General features: G+C 35.0%; 1 protein-coding gene across 2 annotated transcripts in view; it reads right to left on the reverse strand.

Moving 5' to 3' along the window:
• The window catches only part of gli1 (GLI family zinc finger 1), a 59,252-nt gene extending 44,653 nt beyond the window's left edge, over positions 1-14,599 (reverse strand). For both annotated transcript variants that reach the window (XM_089134540.1, XM_039654161.2), the window contains exon 1: positions 14,186-14,599. In XM_089134540.1, coding sequence (XP_088990666.1) covers positions 14,186-14,211 — 26 coding nt within the window. In that variant the 5' untranslated portion in view covers positions 14,212-14,599. The remainder of the gene's footprint in view (positions 1-14,185) is intronic.
• Positions 14,600-24,687: the final 10,088 nt, after the last annotated feature.

A 24,687-nucleotide genomic window follows, 5' to 3' on the forward strand; every position in this document is an offset into this window, starting at 1 on the left:
TACAGTGAACAATTTAATTCTGTATTAATTAAATGATAAAAAAAATATACTAAATATTAAGATTTTATATAGAGTTTTGTAAGATTATATATATATATATATAATTTTAAAGGTAATAATTGAAACATTATTTATTAATATATAATTATAATATAATTATAATAATACAATACAATAATATAATTATGATTATTAACAACAATAATATTACAAATATTAACATTTAATCATTATAATATAATATTGTTATATTACAATATAAAATGTAATAACTTAAACATTATTTATCAATAATAATATAATATAAAATATAATATAATACATATATTCTTATTGGAATACATTACATTACAAAATATTCTTATTGGAATACATTTACTATTACATATATATATATATATATATATATATATATATACATATAATGCTATTATCATATTAGATATTAAAATATTAAATGTAAACATTATTTATTAATAATAATATTAATAAATATTTTATTTGATAAATATAACAACTAATATTATTAAAACACTTCTACATGATTAGAATAAGCTCCATGTATATGTGCCAGTAGTGCTAATAAAGCGGTTCAGGTTTCAGGGTGTATCGGCCTCATCTCCACCACTGATATACACACTCAAACCCAGCTGCAATTACGGAGGATATGCGGGCCCGGATTTTCCTGCTTTTTTTTGGGTTTTGCAAAACAAACAGAGCAAACTGGCACGAAAACAACATTCTGCGCAGAGCAACTCTTATCAGATGAGCTGGAACAAGCAGAAACCAGCTCTCCAAACGTCTGCTTTCAAGCGGCCCGGTTATCTCTCTGTGCGGGAGCGATGTACAGTACGGCTGTAAAGATGCGGACCTGAAGCCTCTCGCAGAATCCTGAGCCAATGACAACATGAGTTGAGCATTAGTGACACAAACATCATGTGTTATAGACTCGTTTTAGACTAGAATTAGAAAAATGCTGTTTAGAATAGTTTTAGATGGAATATATCATGAGCAACACACACACACACACATCAGCCGTATGAAGATGTACAACTGAGAGAAACGTCCATTTCAGTGAATTACGCTAATAATGCAAACTTACTGGCTGTGGTGTACACACACACACACACACACACTCACCCATATACACTTACACAGACACACATGCTCACACACTCGCAAACACGCACACAAACACACACGCTCATTCATGCATACACACAGACACTCTCACACATACACTCACACACACACACACACACACACACACACACAAGGTTGGTGTAACTCATCCTCACTGCATTCCTGCACTGACGCTTGACTCTTCAGAAATATAAACACATTAAAGCAGCAGACCAATCATTTCTGCTCAATCACAACCTGTGCAAGACACACTTACAGTTCTGACACACACACACACGTCTCTTCACTGAAAAAAAAATATTGATGGTTTAACTTAAAAAAGTAAGTAACATGGGTTGCCTTAAAATTTTAAGTTGATTGAACTGGAAAAGGTGAGTTAATACAATGAAGGAAATTAATTTAACCATCAGAAACTCAAAATAATAAGTTATCTTAACTAAATAAATTATAATAAAGTTGATTTGACAAAAGAAAATATGTTGTGATAACAAATCTTGAAAATATTTTTTTTACAGTGCGGTAATACCACAACAGGTCAAAACCAAATATATTTATAGGGTATTATGAAGGAATAATATATAGGCTATTAAACTTGTTTCCATGATGCCACAATTGTTTGCATTGCTAACATTTATTTACTGTTCCAAAGAGTTTATAATTTTAGATGTTGAATTACTATTTGGAGCAATTCTGTTGCATTAATCTCGCCACACTGCTGAATATCAGATTCTTAATGAGAATATTTGTGTCTCTTTTTGACAAACAATATGGTTTCATGCTTAATATCTAATCTAATATCATGCTTAGTCCAAACACAACTGCACCAAATATCTTAATATCTTCTCCAGTTTTGAAGCACTTTGTTTGTTAAAGGGATAGTTCACTTTGAAATTAATTTTCGATATGTTTTATCTTACTTCAAGGGCATCCAAGATGTAGGTGTCTTTGTTTCCGCAGTATTTTCAATTTTGAGTCAATTTTTCAGTCAAACCGTTGTTGTCTATCAGGGGGTCCACCTCAAAAAGCATGCACAGAGAAGTCCAAATTAAACATGATTTAATGACTCGTAAATGTAAGTACACATTGATGGCCTAAGACACGAAACGAGCGGTTTGTGTGAGAAAACCAACAGTGTTTATATCGTTTTACCTCGTGTAATCACAGCCGTGACCAAATGATCTGACGGCACGGGCGCTTCGGTCTGGAAGTGATCGCTACGTCACTCTTTGTTTATACAGAGATTTGGGAAGTTTTGCCTTTCACTAAACATATTTAGATATACGGGAAACCGCAGTGGAAGACGATTTCGGGACATCTAAATATGTTTAGTAAAAGGTAAAACTTCCGAAATCTCCGTGTAAATATTGAGTGATGTCACACGCAAGCGATCACTTCCGGCGTAACATTGAACTGATTCAGTTGATTCAGTTGAACTGATTCAAATCACTGTGATTACACGAGGTAAAAACGATATAAATACTGTTGGTTTTCTCACACAAACCGCTCGTTTCGTGTCTTAGGCCATCAGTGTGTCCTTACATTTACGAGTCATTAAATCATGTCATTAAAACCCCCTTAGCCTCCAGTGTACGACTGATAGACAACAACGGTTTGACTGAAAAATGTCAAAATTGAAAATACTGTGGAAACAACATATCAAGATAAAACATATCAAAAATTAATTTCAAAGTGAACTGTCCCTTTAAGGATCTATTCGTATTTCATCTTGTTCAACTGAACGAATTTTTCACCTTATTCTACACACTAAAGTGACTTTCTTTCTTTCTTTCGCTCCCGTATTGCAGTGTCTGCTTTCATTCGAGGAGAAGAGCAACGTGAACATTCATCTAAACTTCTCCTTTTGGGATTCACAGACAGACAGTTAATTATACACTCTCATTTTTGCTGATTAATTCTAATGAGTCGAATTTTGAAAGGAAGAAAAGAGGAAAGAAAGAAGGGAAGAAAGGATGGAGGAATGAAAGAAGGAAGAAAAGGGGATAGATAAAGCGTGCACGAGAGAGAGAGAAAGATAGAAATAGAGAGAGAGAGAGTATGTGCAACAGCAGGAAAGCAGAGCTCTCTCTCCTGGCCTCTGATTGGTCGAGAGCCTCAGCCCACCCAAGCAGCCGCAGCTCATGGGCATAAATCTGCAGCCTGACTCACAGAGCATTACAAACAATCTGCAGCTCTCTCGCCCCCTCTCTCTCTCTCTCTCTCTCCCATGCATTATTCTCTCCATTCTCCATTCGAGTCCAGTGCTAATAAAACTCAACTCTTCTCAGCTCTGGCCAACAATATTATTTTGGTAAAGACATAATTGGGTTTGCCTCTGAGTGAAGGGAGCATGTGTGCGCATACGTGTGTGTGCGTCATGACGGAAGCGTGCAGTAATGCATGGCATGATGGCGTATGAAATGACGGCAAACTTATGCAATGAGCAAACACACAAAAGCCTGTGTGTGTGTGCATGTTTGTGCATGTGTGTGTGATTGTGCATAATCGTGGCTGACTGCCAGTGTCTGGATTATTATCTGCACTAGCGTGGGCCAATCACAGCGGGGTTCAGTTAAAAGGCGTTATTGGCGCTCATTAAAATGAGCCAAATGCCTTTTAAAGTGATTAATTTGACTTTCTTTTGATGATTTTTGGGGGTTGCGTCTCATCTGTCAAATGCCAAAAATCTGAAGCGCAAGAAACACATCAAAGACGCATAATTACAATGATGTGAGTTCAAAATTCCAGCGTCTCCATGACAACAGGGTGAATAATAAACACGCCCCCTCGCAACTCTCAGTGCGGTGGACACCAGTGAGTCATCACACACACACACACACGATGACAGGTACAGATAGAGGAATAGTCTGGAATACTGTTTCTACACACAGGTAGAGTATCTATCTCACACACACACACACACACACATGGAAATGCATGAAGGCCTCAAAATACCGTGACATCATTTCCAACAAAATCAGGCCAAAACGAAGATTATTTCATTTTTCCGGAAAAGTTCACTCCGGCTGGTAAACGAACACCTCTGAGCTCCCATTGGTCCGTGATGTAATTAGTGGGCGTGTCTCTGAGGCTCCACCTTCTTTGAGGTGTAAATCTTCAGTAAAAACATGAACACGCCGGAGAGACGCTTTAGAGTAGAAACTGAAGCTGTATTTCTATATGAAAGTGACGATGATGACTGTTTTTCATGCGATCGATTATATAAAGTGGGATATACATAAATAAGCATTAGGTGACTTCACTGAAGTACTATATGCACTGAAGTCCATCTATCCATCATAAAAGTGCATTTATCCATGATAAAAGTGCATCAATCCATCATAAAAGTGCATCTATCCATCATAAAAGTGCATCTGTCCATCATAAAAGTGCATCTGTCCATCATAAAAGTGTAAAAAAGTACTATATCAGATGCTTTCTGAACTGCTGTCGTTTCTGTTGTGTCGTTTCTGTTCTGTGTTGTGTGTTTTGTTATTGAGAGGAACGAGCTGCACATATTTACATATTCAGGGATGGGCAACGATTAATCGCGATTTATCGCTTCCAAAATGAAAGTTTGTGTTTACATAATACATGTGTGCGTAGTGTGTATAATTAATTTGTATATATAAATACCCACACATGCATGTATATATTCAAGAAGTATGTGCATGTATTTATTTTATATATATTTATTCACAATTAATATTATATATAAATATAAATATTTGATATATTAATAACACATTTTTCTTAAATATATACATGCATGTGTGGGTATTTATATATACAAATTAATTATACACACTACACACACATATATTACGTAAACACAAACTTTTATTTTGGATGCGATTAATCGCGATTAATCGTTGCCCATCCCTAGTTCACTATCAGTATATCACTGATACACTTCTTTTTACCCCCAAACAAAGAACGAAGAACGGCCTGAGATCTCTTCTGAAACTCTAGAAGGCGGAGCCTCAAGCCACACCCACTTATTACATCATCACCTGTGAGATTACAATCTTTCCTCAGGAAAAACTTTTCTCCATCAACAAAAACAAGCCTGAGAAGCCTGATCTATTTAGATCATTCTTTCCTATTGAAAATGCCAACCACCGTGAATAAACTATATTTGGAGATAAATTGTAATATTGAAACTTGCTGAGCTGGTTTAAAGGGATTTATTCGGAGGCTAAACATGAAATGAACAGGTATTGAAGTGAAAGGTGAAAGAATGAGTTGATTAACAGGTCTCGCCGTCTAAACCTCAAACAATTCCTCTCATATAAACACAGATCAATAATGTGAACATCTGAAACACTCGTGATGATTGCAATACATTGATAGTCTTCGTCTGCTTGCAGAGCTCGGCTTCGTAACGTAATCCAACCTTTAACTCGAAAGCCACACCAATCAGCGAGTTTCCTTTCTGAGCTCTCGTCTTTCACACATGCGAAGTCATTAACCGTTTTATTCAGATCTCGAACCAAACCCGAGAGACAGAGGTGTGGCGAGAGAAAACTATCGTGGTTTAGTGATCAGTGCCAGGAATGAGAATGGGCCGCTTTATTATTTAAACATTTATACATTTGCGTATGTTCAGTTTAAACATGGCGCTGCGAGATTTTCCAGCCCAAACCGATGCCCACATTTAATGTCAAAGAAGCTCTTCCAAGTGTTTTCTGAAGGAAATGTTCATGCAAGATGATCCTGTAATCACCCCTGTGTCGTTCCAGACCTCTATGACTTCATTTCTTCAGTGCAACACAAAAGCAGATGTTTAGGAGAATGTTCACGCTGCTCTTTCTTTGAGTTTCACCGTCAGTGTTTTCTTGCACTGAAGCATCAACATCATGATGATAAACATGTGCTCTTGTCTTCTAGTGCAGAAAGAAAGTTAGAAGGGTTTGGATTGGCATGAGAGTGAGTAAGAACCTTAAACATCCATTTGACAAAAGTTTCTTTTTTATGTAATTTATTTAAAATAGGGATGCTCCATTATTATTAATTCATTAGTTTACATAAACTGACAATGAAAAATACTTCTAAATAGAGATGCACTAATATATGTATATATATATATATATATATATATATATATATATATGAAGAGTTCAGATGCAAAAGCCTCTAAGTGCCATTTGAAATTTTCTTCTAGAATGATCATTTTCATCAAGCTTGAATATTTAAGTTCAGTAATTTCACTTAAATTGCAATGAAGATTACCTATTAATTGTAATTTAAGTGAAATTACTGAACTTAAATATACAAGCTTGATAAAAAACTATCATTCTAGAAAAAAATTTCATATATATATATATATATATCGGCCACCATATCGGTATCAGCCGATATATGTTAATTCTTTAGTGTTATCGTTATTGGCCCGATTACAAAGTTATCTGAGTGACTGATATCTGATAGTGACCGAAGTGGCTGATATATTAATTAAGCCAATAAATAATGTATTATTTCCCTCAGCGGAGACTCTTTAGATGCACACTCACTGTTTATCATGATGATTATGAATTGAAATATGATTGAAATTACTTCAAACAATAATGAGAACATTATAATTGTGTGTTTGGGACATGGATTTTAATGGTGAGACTCTTGTTTTTGGACTCAGGCTGTCAAAAATTATATAAAATCTGAATTTAGATTTTTCTGCAAATATATCGGTTATCGGCTTTGAAATATAAAGAATTATCGGTTATCGGACGGTAACTGACAAAATTTATATCGGTGCAACCCTAATATTTATTACAGTAATTATTATGTTCAGTGCAACATGTGCAGCACAAGTCAGTCATATAATATACATACAATTATAATTGTGTGTTTAATGGTGAGACTTTTGTTTTTGTAATCAGGCTCTCAGAAATTAAATAAAAATTAGGATTTAGATTTATTGGGCAATATATTGGTTATCGGCTTTCAAATATAAGGAATCATTGGTGATCAATAATTAAATTTTGAAAAATTAAAATACATTTTAAAAAAATGCCTGAAATATACTTTGAGGAACCAAAAATGGTTCTTATACTGAATCATTGCAAAAACTCCCTTTTAGGAATCTTTATTTTTAAGACGAGTGTGTTTTAAATTATTCCTTTAATGACAGAAAGAAAGAAAGAAAGAAAGAAAGAAAGAAAGAAAGAAAGAAAGAAAGAAAGAAAGAAAGAAAGAAAGAAAGACAGAAAGAAAGAAAGAAAGAAAGAAAGAAAGAAAGAAAGAAAGAAAGAAAGAAAGAAAGAAAGAAAGGTGAATAATGTGAATCCAGCAGCAGACACGTGCACTGTAAGAGTTGAGAAGACGCGCAGCATCAGTCCTGAGCTTTATTCTCTCTCTCTCTTGTCCTTCATGAATGAAAGAGGGACAGAAAATAGGAAGGAGGAAAAGCCTGAGAGGGAATAAAAGAGGGACGGGGGTATTTAGCGGGTTTTACCCTCTCCGACTCCTTCCTTCCCTGCCTGTGTATCTGAGCCCCGGCTCGGGACGATGACTGGATGGACAGCTGCTATTAAAAGTTGATTGTTTCAGGTTCACGGAGTGTGAAAGGGTGTTATTGGGGTTTACGGTCCCCGTGAGGGTGGTCTCCGCGGACAGAGGGAGAGGGGGAGGCGAAGGAAAGTGTCACGTGACACGAGTCTCGATGCGCAGCCCCAAAGAGGAATCTGGCGGAAAAACACACCACTTGTTGCCGCCTGCCTTGGCCAGCTTTAGTGAACGCCGTCTCTCACACACTTGGATTCACACAGTAAAACACAGCAAGGAACATCCCACCCACAAACACACACACACCTATTTAGACTAGAGAGACAAAACCTGTAGTTGCCCTGAAAGACCCTTAGGCTTAAAGGGATAGTTCACCCAAAAATGAAAATTAGCCCATGATTTACTCACCCTCAAGTCATCCTAGGTGTATATGACATTCTTCTTTCAGACGAATTCAATCAGAGTTATATTAAAAAATGTCCTGGATCTTCCAAGCTTTATAATGGCAGTGAATGGCTTTCTGTTTTGAAGTCCATAAAAGTGCATCTATCCATCATAAAAGTTCATCTATCCATCATAAAAGTGCATTTATCCATCATAACAGTCCATCAGTCCATCATAAAAGTGCATCTATCCATCATAAAAGTACATCTATCCATCATAAAAGTGCATCTATCCATCATAAAAGTACATCTATCCATCATAAAAGTGCATCTATCCATCATAAAAGTGCAACTATCCATCATAAAAGTGCATCTGTCCATCATAAAAGTGCATCTATCCATCATAAAAGTTCATATATCCATCATAAAAGTGCATTTATCCATCATAAAAGTGCATTTATCCATCATAACAGTGCATCTGTCCATCATAAAAGTGCATCTATTTATCATAAAAGTGCATCTGTCCATCATAAAAGTCCATTTATCCATGATAAAAGTGCATCTGTCCATCATAAAAGTGCATTTATCCATGATAAAAGTGCATCCGTCCATGATAAAAGTGCATCTGTCCATCATAAATCCATCTATCCATCATAAAAGTGTATTTATCCATCATAAAAGTCCATCAATCCATCTTAAAAGTGCATCTGTCCATCATAAAAGTGCATCTATCCATCATAAGTGTATTTATCCATCATAAAAGTCCATCTGTCCATCATAAAAGCACATCCATCCATCATAAAAGTCCATTAATCCATCATAAAAGTGCATCTGTTCATCATAAAAGTGCATCTGTCCATCATAAAAGTGCATCTATCCATCATAAAAGCACATCCATCCATCATAAAAGTCAATTTATCCATGATAAACAAACTCCATGCGGCTTTGGTGACTTCTGAAGCGAAGCGGTGAGTTTGTGTAAGACCGAAGCGCCCGTGCCCTCAGATCACTTGGACGTGGCTGTGATTACAAGAGGTAAAAATGATATACATACTGTTCGTTTTCTGTTGCATGCTCTTTGAGGTGGTGACCAGAACGGTTTGACCTAAAAATATAAAAATTGCGGAAACAAAGACACCTACATCTTGATGTCCTTGAGGTAAGCTAAAATGTAAAAAATTAATTTCATAGTGAACTATCCCTTTAAGAACTGAAAGGTTCTTTAGGGAATGGTTGTTTAAGTGCATCACGAGAGCGACGGTCAAACGGTCATCATGTTTATGGAAGATCAATAGAAATCAGTGTTTTTGTCCAGCTTTTGAAGACGCTCTGCCATACATTTAAAAATGGTGGTATTTATCCTACATCTCCCTCTCTCTGTAATTTCTTATTTATATATATATATATATATATATATATATATATAATTGTTATTATTATTATATATTTTTTATATGTATTTTTATATATATATATTTTCTTATATGTGGAGAGTTTTCATGGCATCTGTTTGTATATAGTTCAGTGAGCTTTGATTTGTATCTGGTATGTTAACTTATTTTTTCCTTATTTTTTTTACAATTATGCATGACGTTTATCTACTTAATCATTTTAATGCCAAATACCACCATTTTTTTGTGATCAATATTTTTTTATTTTAAGTAAATAAACGTCATGCATAATTGAAAAAAAAAAGGGATATGGAATTTAAGTTTACATAACTTAATTTTTTCAATTGCAAGAATCTTATTTACTTAATAATTTTAAGGCACTTAATCATCACTTTTTTTAAGTTGAGTCAACTGATCCGCTTTTACACTGTACGAGTATTTTAGACGGATATTCTTGCCATTATCAGGACACACAAATATCCCCTCATTGCATTATTACACATTACATTCAACATTATATAGTAGTTTAATGTTGTTATACTGACACTGAAACTCTTTTTCCCAGGTTGGGTGAACTACCAACAATACAATATATTGTGACTAACAATATATCGTACCACAATATATCACAACACAAATAATGCAACAATAAGTACTGAGGATAGAGACAATATAATGTGGAAAATAAAATCAAGTTTCGGTGTCAGTTCTATATTAAACTACAATATATACTGATGTATAATATTCTGATAATGCCAGAAGTCTGATGTTACCAGTGAACAGGCCGACATTTATTTAATATATTTTGTCGTCTAAAATAATTCTGTATTTTTTCATCTTCAGAATCATGAATATTGTTATTCTGGTGTCTCTATTTTTCGTGGGTTACAAGCACCAAGTCCAACATTTACACACACACTGTAATATCAAATTTAGCATATTAATCAAAACAAGTACATTTTTTGTTAGCCTTTTATCATATGTCTTGGAGTGTCGCAATAATATGGTATCGTGATGTGTATCATGAGGGAATCGTTACATCCCTAATTGTGACACGATATAATGTTAGTACCCGGATATTACACAGATGTGTGTGTGAATCACGTGCAGCCTCTGGTTCTCTCAGCAAAAGGTGACATGTATGCGAGGCCTGTTTAGCACGTTGGTGTGTGACGTCTCAAGCTGTCTCCGAGGGAGGCTCCTGGCCAGATCTGTGTGAGTGTGATATGCTAACGGAAGCCTTTTGGCTGTAACGCAGGTCCATCAAACACTAATGAGCTCGGCGGGGAGAGGAAGACACCCTACAGAGTCTTTCTCACCTCAGGAACAGACCCCAGATCAGCCGGAGTTAGGGATGCGCAAACACTGACCTGCTGAATCAAGCCTTCGGAAACACTCCAGTACTATAAAGGTCATTAGTTAATGTGGTTACACTTTATTTTAAGGTGTCATTGTTACAAGTCCTGCGTAATATTAAGCAACTACATGTACTCGAAAAATGAGAATATGGTGCAAAAGTTCCATTATTTCAACTTAAAAGGTGAAACTAATATATTATATTGACTCATTACATGCAAAGTGTTGAAGTTGTGATGAATACACAGGAGATGATTCACAATATTCTAATTTTGAATTTGGGGTTTTCATAAGCTGTGAACCATAATCATCACAATTATAACAAATAAAGGCTTGAAATATCTCCCTGTGCATGTAATGAGTCTATATTAGTTTCACCTTTTACTGAATTACTGAAATAAATGAACTTTTATTCTAATTCCTCAAGTTGCACCTGTAATTACGATAGGGTTAGCGTTTGGTTGAGGGTTAGTTGCATATAATTATGCATCATTTACATGTGTTACCGTTAATGTATTAACTAACATGAAATAACAATGACAAGATTAATTAATCTTAATAAAAATACAGCTGTTCATTGTTTGTTCACAGTGCATTAATCATGTTAACACATACATTTTAATAATGTATTAGTAAATGTTGAAATTAATATTAACTATATCTCATGTTATGAAAAACGGTTGCATTTTTGATTCGGGAGGTCAAACTCTGGTCAGAAAAATGTGGATTGGACATCCCAGTAACTTATTTAAATGTTAAAGATCATTTGCTGTGTACTTTTGTCTAACAACAACAAAAAAGGGTGTAAGATTTTTAATGTTAATGTTAATGTTAATCACAAAAATACACTGAGAAACGGGGCTTTCTGGCGTTCTGACATCAGTCGAATCTATTATTACACACACACACTCACATGAGATTTTCACACGGCAATTACACAGATTAATGAAGATTATATTAGATGTCTGTTTTCCCCATTCTACACTTTCACAGCCTCCCTTGATATCACATAATATGTACTTTATGACCACAATCAAATGTCACAGCTACAAAATATAAAATACTCAATCCTGGATAATTATAAAAAGTGCATATGTCTGTGAAAACTATGTGAACTTTAAGAGCTATAGAAAATTAAATATAACTAAATGTTGACATGCAAAATGTTGTTGTTGTTGTTGTTGTTGTTTTGTGTAGCTCACACTGTAAAAAAAAATTCAAGATTCGTTATCACAACATATTTTCTTTTGTCAAATCAACTTTATAATAATTTATTTAGTTGAGATAACTTATTATTTTGAGTTTCTGGTGGTTAAATTAATTTCCTTCATTGTATTAACTCACCTTTTCCAGTTCAATCAACTTAAAATTTTAAGGCAACCCAGGTTACTTACTTTTTTAAGTTAAACCAACAATATTTTTTTACAGTGTAATCACAACATTTTTTCTTTTGTCAAATCAACTTAAATAATTTATTTAGTTCAGATAACATATAATTTTGAGTTTTTGATGGTTAATTTAATCTCCTTCATTGTATTAACTCACTTTTTCCAGTTCAATCAACTTAAAATTTTAAGGCAACCAGGTTACTTACTTTTTTAAGTTAAACCAACAATATTTTTTTACAGTGTAGTAATCACAACATTTTTTTCTTTGGTCAAATCAACTTTATAACAATTTATTTAGTTGAGATAAATTATTATTTTGAGTTTCTGATGGTTAAATTAATTTCCTTCATTGTATTAACTCACCTTTTCCAGTTCAATCAACTTAAAATTTTAAGGCAACCCAGGTTACTTACTTTTTTAAGTTAAACCAACAATATTTTTTTACAGTGTAATCACAACATTTTTTCTTTTGTCAAATCAACTTAAATAATTTATTTAGTTCAGATAACATATAATTTTGAGTTTTTGATGGTTAATTTAATCTCCTTCATTGTATTAACTCACTTTTTCCAGTTCAATCAACTTAAAATTTTAAGGCAACCAGGTTACTTACTTTTTTAAGTTAAACCAACAATATTTTTTTACAGTGTAGTAATCACAACATTTTTTCTTTGGTCAAATCAACTTTATAACAATTTATTTAGTTGAGATAAATTATTATTTTGAGTTTCTGATGGTTAAATTAATTTCCTTCATTGTATTAACTCACCTTTTCCAGTTCAATCAACTTAAAATTTTAAGGCAACCCAGGTTACTTACTTTTTTAAGTTAAACCAACAATATTTTTTTACAGTGTAGTAATCACAACATTTTTTCTTAGGTCAAATCAACTTTATAACAATTTATTTAGTTGAGATAACTTATTATTTCGAGTTTCTGATGGTTAAATTAATCTCCTTTATTGTATTAACTCAATTTTCCAGTTCAATCAACTTAAAATTTGAAGGCAACCAGGTTACTTACTTTTTAAGTTAAAATTTTTTACCTTAACTTTAGCCTATATACCTTAAGGGCTATAGAAGATCTAATGAAATGTTGACATGCAACATTGTTTTATTGTTGTTGTTTTGTGCATCACAATTTTTTTGCATTAAGAAAATGCCAAATCCACCAAGTGTATAAACAAGTGAAAAAAGTGCATAAACGTTATGTATCTTATGGGCAATAGACAATTAAATATAATAACATTTTGACATGCAACTTTGTGTGTGTGTTGTTGTTGTTGTTTTAGGATTCATATCTTTTTTGACGAAGACTTCCCATTAAAACACACGCAATCAGTGGTTTCAGGATAGACAGACACACTTGGAAAAAAGATATTCGTCACTTCAAGTATTTCCCGTTACAAGAAACAGCTGTCGAGTCTCGGCCTGTGGAAGAGCAGACTGACCTCCGCTTAAAACTATCAGGAAACTATCGCAACTCTCACATCATCGATATGCAGAAGAAAGAGAACCAAAGAAACCTTAAAGCGGACATGCAACAACACCAACAAATAAAGAAGAAGGAGCTCTGCGTGCTTAGTTATGCGCACTGACTGAGATACGAATGCGAGACCACCACGAAACAGCAGCAGAAGTCCCGGAGACCACCATCATGCAGCACACACACACACACACACACACACACACACTGCAATAACGCGGAGATTCACTTCTGGACACTAAGACTTAAATAAAGTGTCTTTTAATGCCACCCGAGCTCGTGTTTAATGCGCTTTCGGCTCTTCTGTGTGTCCATGTCCCTTAAACACTCTTGTGTCCAGCGTTTCCTCAAGAGACCCTCAGCGCTGAGTGTGTAATAGACACACATGTTTGGATTGTTAATCAATACGCAAACATTCCACTTGATTAACACTCCAGCGCACTCGCTCACCAGTGGAGCACTGATACAATGTAACACACAAGTTTAAACATTAAATATAAGTTCTACACATCTCCAAACTGAAGGAATAACGCGTTACCTTTGAAGACTGCAGTCTGCCTTCATCAGTCTGTGTGTGGCCTCACTGGGATCCCAGAAAACTCCACTTTTCCCTGGAAAACTTGGAGCTGAAAGCCGAGAGCGTCCCGATGGGGGTTCGAGAATTTCCAATAAAGCCCCTCTTTCTCCTCACACACACACACACACACACACACACACACACACACACACACACACACACACACACACACACACAGATGCAGATGCAGATATGAGCGCTAAACTCTCCTCTTCACTGCGGTGTGTGTGTGAATATTCTCCTTCAGGCTCACGCGAACACACACAAACTCCACAGAACTTTTCTCAAAAGTTCGGTTTTAGAAGAAACGGTCCATATTCGGTGCCGCCGGTCCCGTGAGCCCAAAGTTGCAGCGCGAGAATGCGAGACCTCCCCCTCCTCTCTCTCTCTCTCTCTCTCTCTCTCTCTCTCTCTCTCTCTCTCTCTCTCTCTCAGACTCCGTGGACCACCCCGAAACAGGAAGTTCACTTTTTTTGTTTTTCTTGAGGGGGAAAAAAGAGAAAGCCCTTCTAGACGTCATTCCTACACCATCAGTAACTCCCACAATAATAATAATCAATAATCAATAATTATAATAATTATAAAAAGTACTGCTATAAAATATATTTTATAAAAAAATTTTTTTTTACCTGGAATGGAATGTAGGCCTAAGCGCATGCTGAACCCAATAACCACCGTTCAAAGTGTAAACTTTTTTTACTAAACTTTGATAGTTTTACCAAAAATTAAACGCTTGAAGGCTCGCGATACAGACAAAACCCGGAGCTGGATTGGGTTTGGAGATTTTGTTGATGTGTGATGGGGAGATATAGAGAAATAGAGAGGGATGTGTAAAAGTCACCAGGCATATTTAATACAGTGTAAATATTAATTAATATGCAATATCGATTCGAATTGTAAGATAAAAACTCGAGAAATAGGCAAGGCAAGGCAAGTTTATTTATATAGCACATTTCATACACAATGGCAATTTAAAGTGCTTTACATAGAAGAAATTAAAATAATCAAAAGAAATCAGAGAACTAAAACTCGCAATTCTGACTTTTTCTCTCGCACTTGTGAGTTTATAACACGCAATTCTGACTTTATAATTCACAATTGTGACACTTAGGGGAAAAAAGTTCCCAATTCACAATTCCTTTTTTATTCTGTGGCGGAAACCAGCTTCCATAAACTACACTAATAAAAAAAACTCTAATAATATGTCGTAATAATATTTAGGTGAAAGGGTTTGTATATTTAACGTTAGGTAACCTAAACATTTTACTCCGAAAGATGATCACGGTGACGCGGACGCACGGGGGCGCGCTGACAACACTACACCACAACACTCGCGAAATATCGTTCATAAAGCTAATAACTCTACATTTGAGCACGAGTTACAATACAAATCTATCAGATGTGATTTCTGTGCTCTGAATTTCACCTTCACAATCAGATAAACTCTCACTCAGGGGATTTCTGTGCACACACACTCCTGTTCGAGGGTTTCTGGTAAGAGTCTCGTGTGTTCGTGTGTGTCCGGTTACTGTGAGTGTAATCCACTCGCAAAACACTGAATTTAAGCGACAAGACTAGCGGCATTCTGCCAAAACCAATGACACACACACACACACACACAGATCCGACCGCTAAACCTGCAATCTGTTGCACTTTCCTTAGATTAGTGAAGTTTGCCTCTGCAATATCGTTTGAATCACATTTTACCTTATAAAATATATTCCAGAAGAAGAAAGAAAACTCTTCAGTCTATTTGTTTGCATAATTATAAAGTTGTGATTGTGAGTTGATCTCGTGTGATTGGTCAGTTTGCTGGCTCACACTCACACAGATGCTGTCAGCATGACTACCAGACTGCCAGGTTAATCTCACACACACACACACACTCATTCACTCACACTCACACAAGTGTCTAAAATAAGTGTCTGGCTGTCCCAGAATGCACCTGTCTGCTAGTGAAACTGTGAGGATCTCCTGTACGAGATGAAGATCTCAGCCTCGCTTCACTAATAACCTTCATTCACACAAATGCGTAAAGCTGATAGACACACACCTGTCCTGGATCAGTGTGTGGAACACGTGAAGAGCGATACACACACACACACACACACACACACACACACACACACACACACAGACACACACACAGAGCGACAGCGAGGAGTTTCAGGAGCAGTTCAGGCGATATCAGTTGAAACATGTTTATATTTTAAGTCACCATTTATTTTATCCACCATTTTTAATCAGTGCAGTTCACTTCAATAGTTCTGCAGTGAAATCATAATTGTTTAAAGGTACATTTTTAAAATTATATTATATTAGCCTACAGTTTTTTACAATCAGTTTGCTTCTACTTTAAGAACCTTGACGTCATTTTTCAAAACTCTAGACACAAAACTCAAAACGGTTATCACTTGTAACACAGGCTATCTAATGTTCAAAACATTGCATTGTGCATTCACATCTTTAACCCTGTCCTACCCTTTTGAGAATGGGGGTTAAAATGCACTATTCTGGTTGTAATTTAAGAATGCTTTGAAATATATACCCAAGTTTGGTCTTGTTTTAAAGAAAACACTCAGCAGAATATTGCTGAAGTAAAAACACTTCAAAAAATGAAAGTATGAAAAAGTTATGGAAGTTTAAATTTACAGTAAATCAAATATACTGTACTATATATTTTTTATTATATATATATATATATATATATATAAATTATTTTTTACTCTAAAATTTCTATAAAATCAAAGCCATAAATCTTAGCAAGTTATGTTCCAAATTTGAAGTTGATATCACAAAAATTTAAGTTCCCATGAGATTTTGTTTAGGCGTAGTACCAAAAATAGCCACCGGGTGCCATTGAATTCCATTGAATTTAGTTGCATTCTGCCATAACAAATTAATACATTCCTGTCCAAATATCAATTCTGAACCTTAAGACTCGGACCTTTCTGACAATATCAATTTTGTCAAGATTAGAAAAGGTTTTGATTACAAATTATGAAATATAATGACGCCCAAAAGGGGAGGAGCCTGATAAAACAAGTACCGTTTCTATGGTAACGCAACGTTCAATTATAAAAGTTTTCACATGATGAATTCTGAGTTTATAAGCTTTCAAACGATACCTAATTTATGATAACTACTAAAATATGTGATATAACCGATAGTTTCACTGTGTCATTGTTCGTACAGTCATTAAATATTGTAGAACAAAATAGGTGATACAAGTTTCATTATAGCACTATATAATATACATCTCTGTAAACTGCAGTAGAAGAGAGAATACACACATGTGATATATTGATGCAAAACACTATAGTACAATCACAACAGGTTTATTGGAATCAAATCAAAAAATATACTGTAAAATATTACTGGATAGTCTGGATATTGTAGTTTAATTAGTTCGTGCTCCACGCTAATTGGTGACAATGAATCTCTTATCTTGAAACTTTAATGATTTACTCTGTAAACATGGAAGATTGTGTGTCTTGTTTCCATAAAGAGTAACGCAACAGTTACTTATCATTGTGAGCAGTTAATTGATAGTTAGATCATTGTAAGGAAATGAATAGACACTCATTTGAAATGTAATGTGTGAATTGCCTTTTGAAATAGTCGTACTTTGATGTTAAGTTGTGTCATTTTGAACAGGTGATTTATGTTGAATGAACAAATGATCTAAGTTTTATGTGTATTCTATCCAAGCATTTGAGAAATGGGTTAAAGTTTTATAAAAAGTGCATTTTGATCATGTTGTGAGTTTTGTGTCTAGACTAGAGTTTTGAAAAATGACATCAAGGTTCTGAAAATAGTAGCGATTGTAAAAAAAAAAGTGATTGTAAAAAACTGTATATTATATTAGGCTATATTCTATTCCATGTTCCATAATTTACACTGCAAGAAATGATGTTATTCCCTTCGTCTCTACATTTAGGCTATAACAAAATGGCAGAATCAAAATCAAGTGCGTTTTTGCTTATAGAAATATACAGTCACTGTAAAAAATATTTTCAAGATTTGTTATCACAACATACAGTATTTTCTTTTGTCAAATCAACTTTATAATAATTTATTTAGTTGGGATAACTTATTATTTTGAGTTTCTGATGGTTAAATTAATCTCCTTCATTGTATTAACTCACCTTTTCCAGTTCAATCAACTTAAAATTTTAAGGCAACCAGGTTACTTACTTTTTTAAGTTAAACCAACAATATTTTTTTACAGTGTAGTAATCACAACATTTTTTTCTTTTGTCAAATCAACTTAAATAATTTATTTAGTTCAGATAACATATCATTTTGAGTTTCTGATGAATCTCCTTCATTGTATTAACTCACTTTTTCCAGTTCAATCAACTTAAAATTTTAAGGCAACCAGATTTCTTACTTTTTTGAGTTAAACCATCAATATTTTTTTACAGTGGGTCAGAAAAATAATCTTGTTTCACCATTAAATTAAGTTTATTTTTCTGACTTCAGTAACAGATATTTGATCTTTTGGTAAATCAAGTGTGTGTGTGTGTGTGTGTGTGTGTGTGTGTAAGGTAAAGACTGAACTCTACATCTGTTGCTCAGGCGTCTGACATCTGTGTATCTTTCTCTCACTCGACGAAATCCATCCAGTCTTACAGGATTTATTTTTCCACTGCAGATGGTCCTCCTGGTCCTGCACACGTTTCCCTCCCATTGGCTCTGGGTCGACCCGCTACCGACACACACACACACACACACACACACACACACTGCATAAAAGGACGCTTTCACCCCGTCTGTTCCACTCTGGCTACACACACACACACACACACACACACACCCCTGAGGAGAGAGCGGCACAGAGATGCAGAGGCAGGTGAGCGTTCACATTACACACGTGCACTCCTGATCATTCTTCATTACTGTTTGCTTTAGTTTTTAGTTCGTTCTTTTCATGCACAGTCGCATACATCTCATTATCTCACTGTCTCCTTAAAGTTGCAAATGTGTGCAATTATGTGTCTTAGAAATGTGTGCATTGTTCATAAATTTGTCATTAGAAGAAGAGATTGAAGTTTCATTAGAATATCACACGCTTAACTTAACCTGCAACAATTTCATTTGCGATATTTCACCTTCATTCCACCTATTTTTTCATATGATGTCATGTTTTCCTTCAAATAGAAAGATAATGCATGCATCTTATTACCTCACTTTAGCCTTAAATGTGTGCATATAACGTCTCTGAAACTTGTGCATTGTTCTTTTTGATTGATTTTGATTGATCAGGATGAACAGCTTCTGTCAGTGATGCCGATTAACAAACGAAACAATTGTATTCCTTGCATTGGAAATGAAACATCCAGGTGTGTTTATTAATTCATTGTGAATGTGGATGTTAACTTGCAACTTGATTCACACAAAGCAAAACAATTTTCTCTAATAGGAAGATAATGCATGCATCTCATTATCTCGATTTACCCTTAAAGCCGCAAACATGTGCAACACACAGTGTGTATCTTTGAAATACTAAATGTGTGCATTGATCATAAATACATTAGAATAGAAGAAAACATGTTTTTTGGGAAGCTCTATATGAAAACTAAAACTGGCACCTAAAATTTAATGTTTATTTGACAGGGACAAATACTAGATGCCATGCATACATGGCTAGAAACCTGTATGGCGTCTACTGTGTATTCTTTAAAGCAATGTTTTATGCATTTATCCCTGTCAAATAAACACTAAAGCAGTTCATTTTTGAAAAAAACTTTTGCTGATAATTTACTCGCCCCCATGTCATCCAAGATGTCCATGTCTTTCTTTCTTCAGTCGAAAAGAAATTAAGGTTTTTGATGAAAACATTCCAGGATTTTCTCCATATATGGAGAAAATCCTGGAATGTTTTCATCAAAAACCTTAATTTTTGGACCTTGGACCTTGAACCGTTTGGACCCCATTGAAGTCCATTATATATAATGGACTTCAATGGGGTCCAAACGGTTCAAGGTCCAAATGAGAGTTTCAGTGCAAACTGTTCAAAGGGCTTTAAACGACACCAGACGATGAATAAGGGTCTTATCAAGCGAAACGAGCAGTCATTTAATAAATAAATAAAAAAGTTTAAGTTTTATAAGCTCAAATGCTCGCCTTGCTCTGTTCTGTGATGTTCGAACTCGTTCATCAAAATGAACAAATCTTTTGAATTGAGTCGGAAAAAGATTTTTGAAAAGTGAAAGTTTTTGAAAGTTTTTTTGTAAAGTGAACTACTCCTTTAAATAAATGTGCTGGTTATGAAATGATATGCATACGTGTGGGTTCATTTAATTGTAAACTAAAGGTGGATGTTAAATTCAACAAGTTAATTAATCGTAAATGTTTTGTGCAAAAAGCAAAGCAGTTTTTCTAATAGGAGGATGATGCATTTGTGCTTCATTTCCAGCATGAGTGTGTGTGTGTGTGTGTGTGTGTGTGTGTGTGTCTCGTTCCTCCACCAGAGGTCAGAGCTGGTCAACACTGCGGCCGGTTTACAGTCTGACAGGCATTCAGTGATGATTTGGCATGATGCATTCACAGAGTTACAGTAAATAGCCGTTTTGAATGAACCCATCAGTCACCTTATTTTCACATTTATTCTGATTTTAAAAAATAGAATTAAAGGCATGTTGAGTTGAGCCTGAAACCTTTATCTGTTTCTTTTCAGTAAGGTGCCAGCTATCAACTAACATTTCGGGTGAGTATACTAACATATAATGCATATTTATTTTATACTGATGTATAAATTGATTAATAATGGTTTCAGAATTTTTAATAAAATAGATTTGTTATCTTAAATAATGCACTGTGAATCTCCAGGCAAGATTATGAATGGATTAAACTTTAAAAAAAATGTAAGTTAAGAAATTAAGAAGTTATATTGTGCTTGAACAATGACTTCTAGTGTTTTATTTTTTGCAGTGTGTCATTAGTTTATGACAATTAAACATCTTTACCACTCAAATTCTCATTAGTGTAATGCAAATGTTTTTTGTTTTGTTTTGTTTTTTCATTTAAAATATATGTTTTTATATACTATATATTTTTTTATATACTATAAAAATTAAATTTGATATATATATATATAGATATCTATTATAATTTATGGTAAAAGAAATTCCATTAAATTATAGTTGCTGTTTTTTTTTTGTTTTTTTTTTAGATTTACCATTTTGTTCTTGGAAGAAACACTGTGATAGTATGAAATAATTAGTAGCACTTTATTTTATAGCTCTGTATGCAAACGCACACATACTATACTGTACTGCACTGTAGTATTTTAACTGGGTAATAACTAAACCAACCACTTAACCTAACCCTACCCCATATAGTTAAGTACATTGAAAGTGAACGTACTGTAACATAAAGTGCAACCAAATAATCTACGGCTTTCCCTGTTGACCTAATGGAAACACACTTTCTTCCCTGTAAGCTGAAAGTGTCTCTCTCCGTAACGTAATCACTTCACCGGGAGTTTTGATCCGCAGGAATTAGGTCTGCACAGGAAATGATGCGAGGCTTGGAGCCAATCAGGGTTTAGAGAGAATGAAAAGAGCGGTGACATTAATTCCCTGACCTGTGCTGATTCTAGCTTACTCCAGATAAACAAACAGCCAACTCTCTCTTCATCTCTGTGCACTTTTCATCATTGCGTTTTATATCACAATGTCCACGAAACAGCTTATCCCGAATATTGACTTGCTTTTCAAACAAATCATGAAGATTTAACACCTTTAAGACAATCATCTTAATTTAAGACAGCACTTGGTTTGAAATCAATGGCGCATTTCCACCACTTTGCCAGTAGGGGCGCTGTCTATTTCAAACTGATAGTGCTTTACGTTTTATCCAGAGGTGGAAAGAGTACTGAAAATTTGTACTCAAGTACAAGTACAAGTAGTTGCTAAAATAATACTCGATTACAAGCAAAAGTACTGGTGTTAAAAATGTACTTAAGTAAAAGTACAAAGTACCCCTCTCAAAAACTACTCAAGTACTAATTACTAATTACTTTTAGCCTATAATATTTATTTACTTTTATGGAAACCAAGTTATAAAAATGGTCTAATATGATTATTACTATTAATTAATTATAATGCAAAATAAATAAGCTTATTGGGTTATTTTATTTAAAAAACTTATTTTTTTTCTTTTTTTTTTTTTACAATAAAGATTTCCAAAAGTACCCTACTAATATTTCAAAAGTTTGAAAAGTTATCAGCATTTAGCACACAAATGTGGCATCTAGACAGACTGACAATCAGTGCAGTTACACTGTTATGCCAGTGGGTCATGGCCGGCAAGATACTGTTTTTATGAAAGAGTCATTATTAAACTCTTCATTCTAAGCTTAAAACAAAAATATTAATATAACAATGTGTTGACAATGACATACAATGTAACTTTTTAATCTAAGTTTACAATGCTAAATCTTTATTACGGTATATGTGCTTGTCACCTAACGCTGAAGCTCATGTTTCAAGTGATGTTTTTAGTCAAATTATCGTGAGGTCTTCCCAACTTTAAAAACAAAAACAACTGAACTATCACATATCACTGCAGAAACAAAGTTTCTATAAAACGTCTCCTTTCCTTCCTCTGTATAAGAACAACTCCTCCATGTGGGGTCATGGGCACTCGTCATCTGGTATTTCTTCTGAATTTTCAATGAATTCAGTGTCTCGAATGTCCATGTCCATTACGACAAAGTTCTTTGATAACACTAAAATACAAACTGAAGGACGTGTGAGGACGAATATAGCTCTCCAGGAACCGGGCTTTTTTCCCGCTCCAAATACAAGGGTTTTTATTGGCCCGCCCACGATCAGTTATTTCCATTGGATACCCAAATGCATGGTCAAAGATTTGAATAATTGTTGAATTCAAATTGTACAAGTACTTTGTAATTAATGGGATTTTTAAAGTAGTGAAGTACATTACTTAACTTAATTTGTACTCAAGTACAAGGAAAATTACAGACTAAAAAATGTACTCATAAAAGTACAAGTACACGAAAAAACTACTTAATTACAGTAATCTGAGTAGTTGTAATTCGTTACTTCCACCTCTGGTTTTATCCCATGGGATTTGAACCCATGACATTAGCACTATGTTGAATGAACTGTGGTGCAAATCCAGCGTTTAATGTTGTTTATGTGTTGTTTTTAATCCGCTTTAACACACACCGTGTGTAAGTTGATAAGTGGACAGTATTTCCTGCTTAAAACTGAACACGGTTCTCAAAAACACGCTTTGAAATCGCTGGTGTTTCTGACGTCACAAACCACCTTGTAACCAATCAGATCAACGTGTGATGAGTGAAGGAGTGAGTGGAGGAGGGGCTCATTTGCATATTCATAGAACAGCGCATTCTAAATGAGGCGAGGGTGTCGAGTTACACTCAAGACATTTTTCAAGATGAAAACGTTAAAATATGTCATTTTGATGATCAAAGATGAGTTTTAAGAAATACAATTGAGGATTTAAGGATGCACCCTTTTCACCTGCTGGACGATCAACATTTTTTTTTTTTTTTTTTAGCAATTTGTAAAGTAAGTGAATGGTTTTCGGTCGACCCGTATGTGCTTCTGTTTACTGAAGTAAGTTTTCAGGACTGGCAGCGACTCTCATACATTCCCACCACAGCTTGGCTGGACGCAGGTTTCAGTGGGCCTACAGCCAGACAGCACATCCAAACCACACAAATGTTTCATCACTGATGTATGAGGCCTTGCTCCTCGTGCTGCAAAAAACACACACAAGTGCTTGTAATTGAATGATTTTGAGACAGAAACCTAGAAGGCAGTCTTTCCGTTCCTCTGTTCGTGGTAGTTGCGCTTTGCCTCCTCGGGGTCGGCGACTTGTTGGTGCCTTTTGTCGGAGTTTGAGATGTCATGCATAAACCCATGGGGTCAGGCAAAAGCACATTCAAAGTCCTCCTTCCTTTTTCCCTTAACCTTTTTGGCAAATGTTGTTGAGGGAGTTAACTGGTGGCAGCCTATCACTCTCCAGCTCTTCACTAGTTACCCTTTGAGGATAAGCAGGGTTGCACCAGGACAGTACCTGGATTGGAGACCCTGGACGGGATAGTGGATGCGATGTTAAAGGGTTCACCCAAAAATGAAAATTCTGTCAGTATTTACTCACCCTCATGTTGTTCCAACCCCGTAAGACCTTCGTTCATCTTCGCAACACAAATTAAGATATTTAAGATATTAAGATCGCTCCTGCATACTAGTCCATAGGCTTCTTGAGGGAATGACTCTTGCTGTCCTCGAAAAGTAATTAAAGACATAATTAAAATAGTCCAAGTGACTACAGGGGCTCAATCTTAACTTTATTAAACGACGAGAACACTTTTTGTGCGCAAAAAAACAACAAAAATAACTACTTTATTCAACTATTGGTTTATTTCTCCCTCTGCGCGAGTCAGGTTACTAGTTTAATAG

This window comes from Pimephales promelas, chromosome 8 (assembly GCF_988280905.1).
Source record: "Pimephales promelas chromosome 8, fPimPro1.hap1.1, whole genome shotgun sequence".
Classification (NCBI taxonomy): Eukaryota; Metazoa; Chordata; class Actinopteri; order Cypriniformes; family Leuciscidae; genus Pimephales; species Pimephales promelas.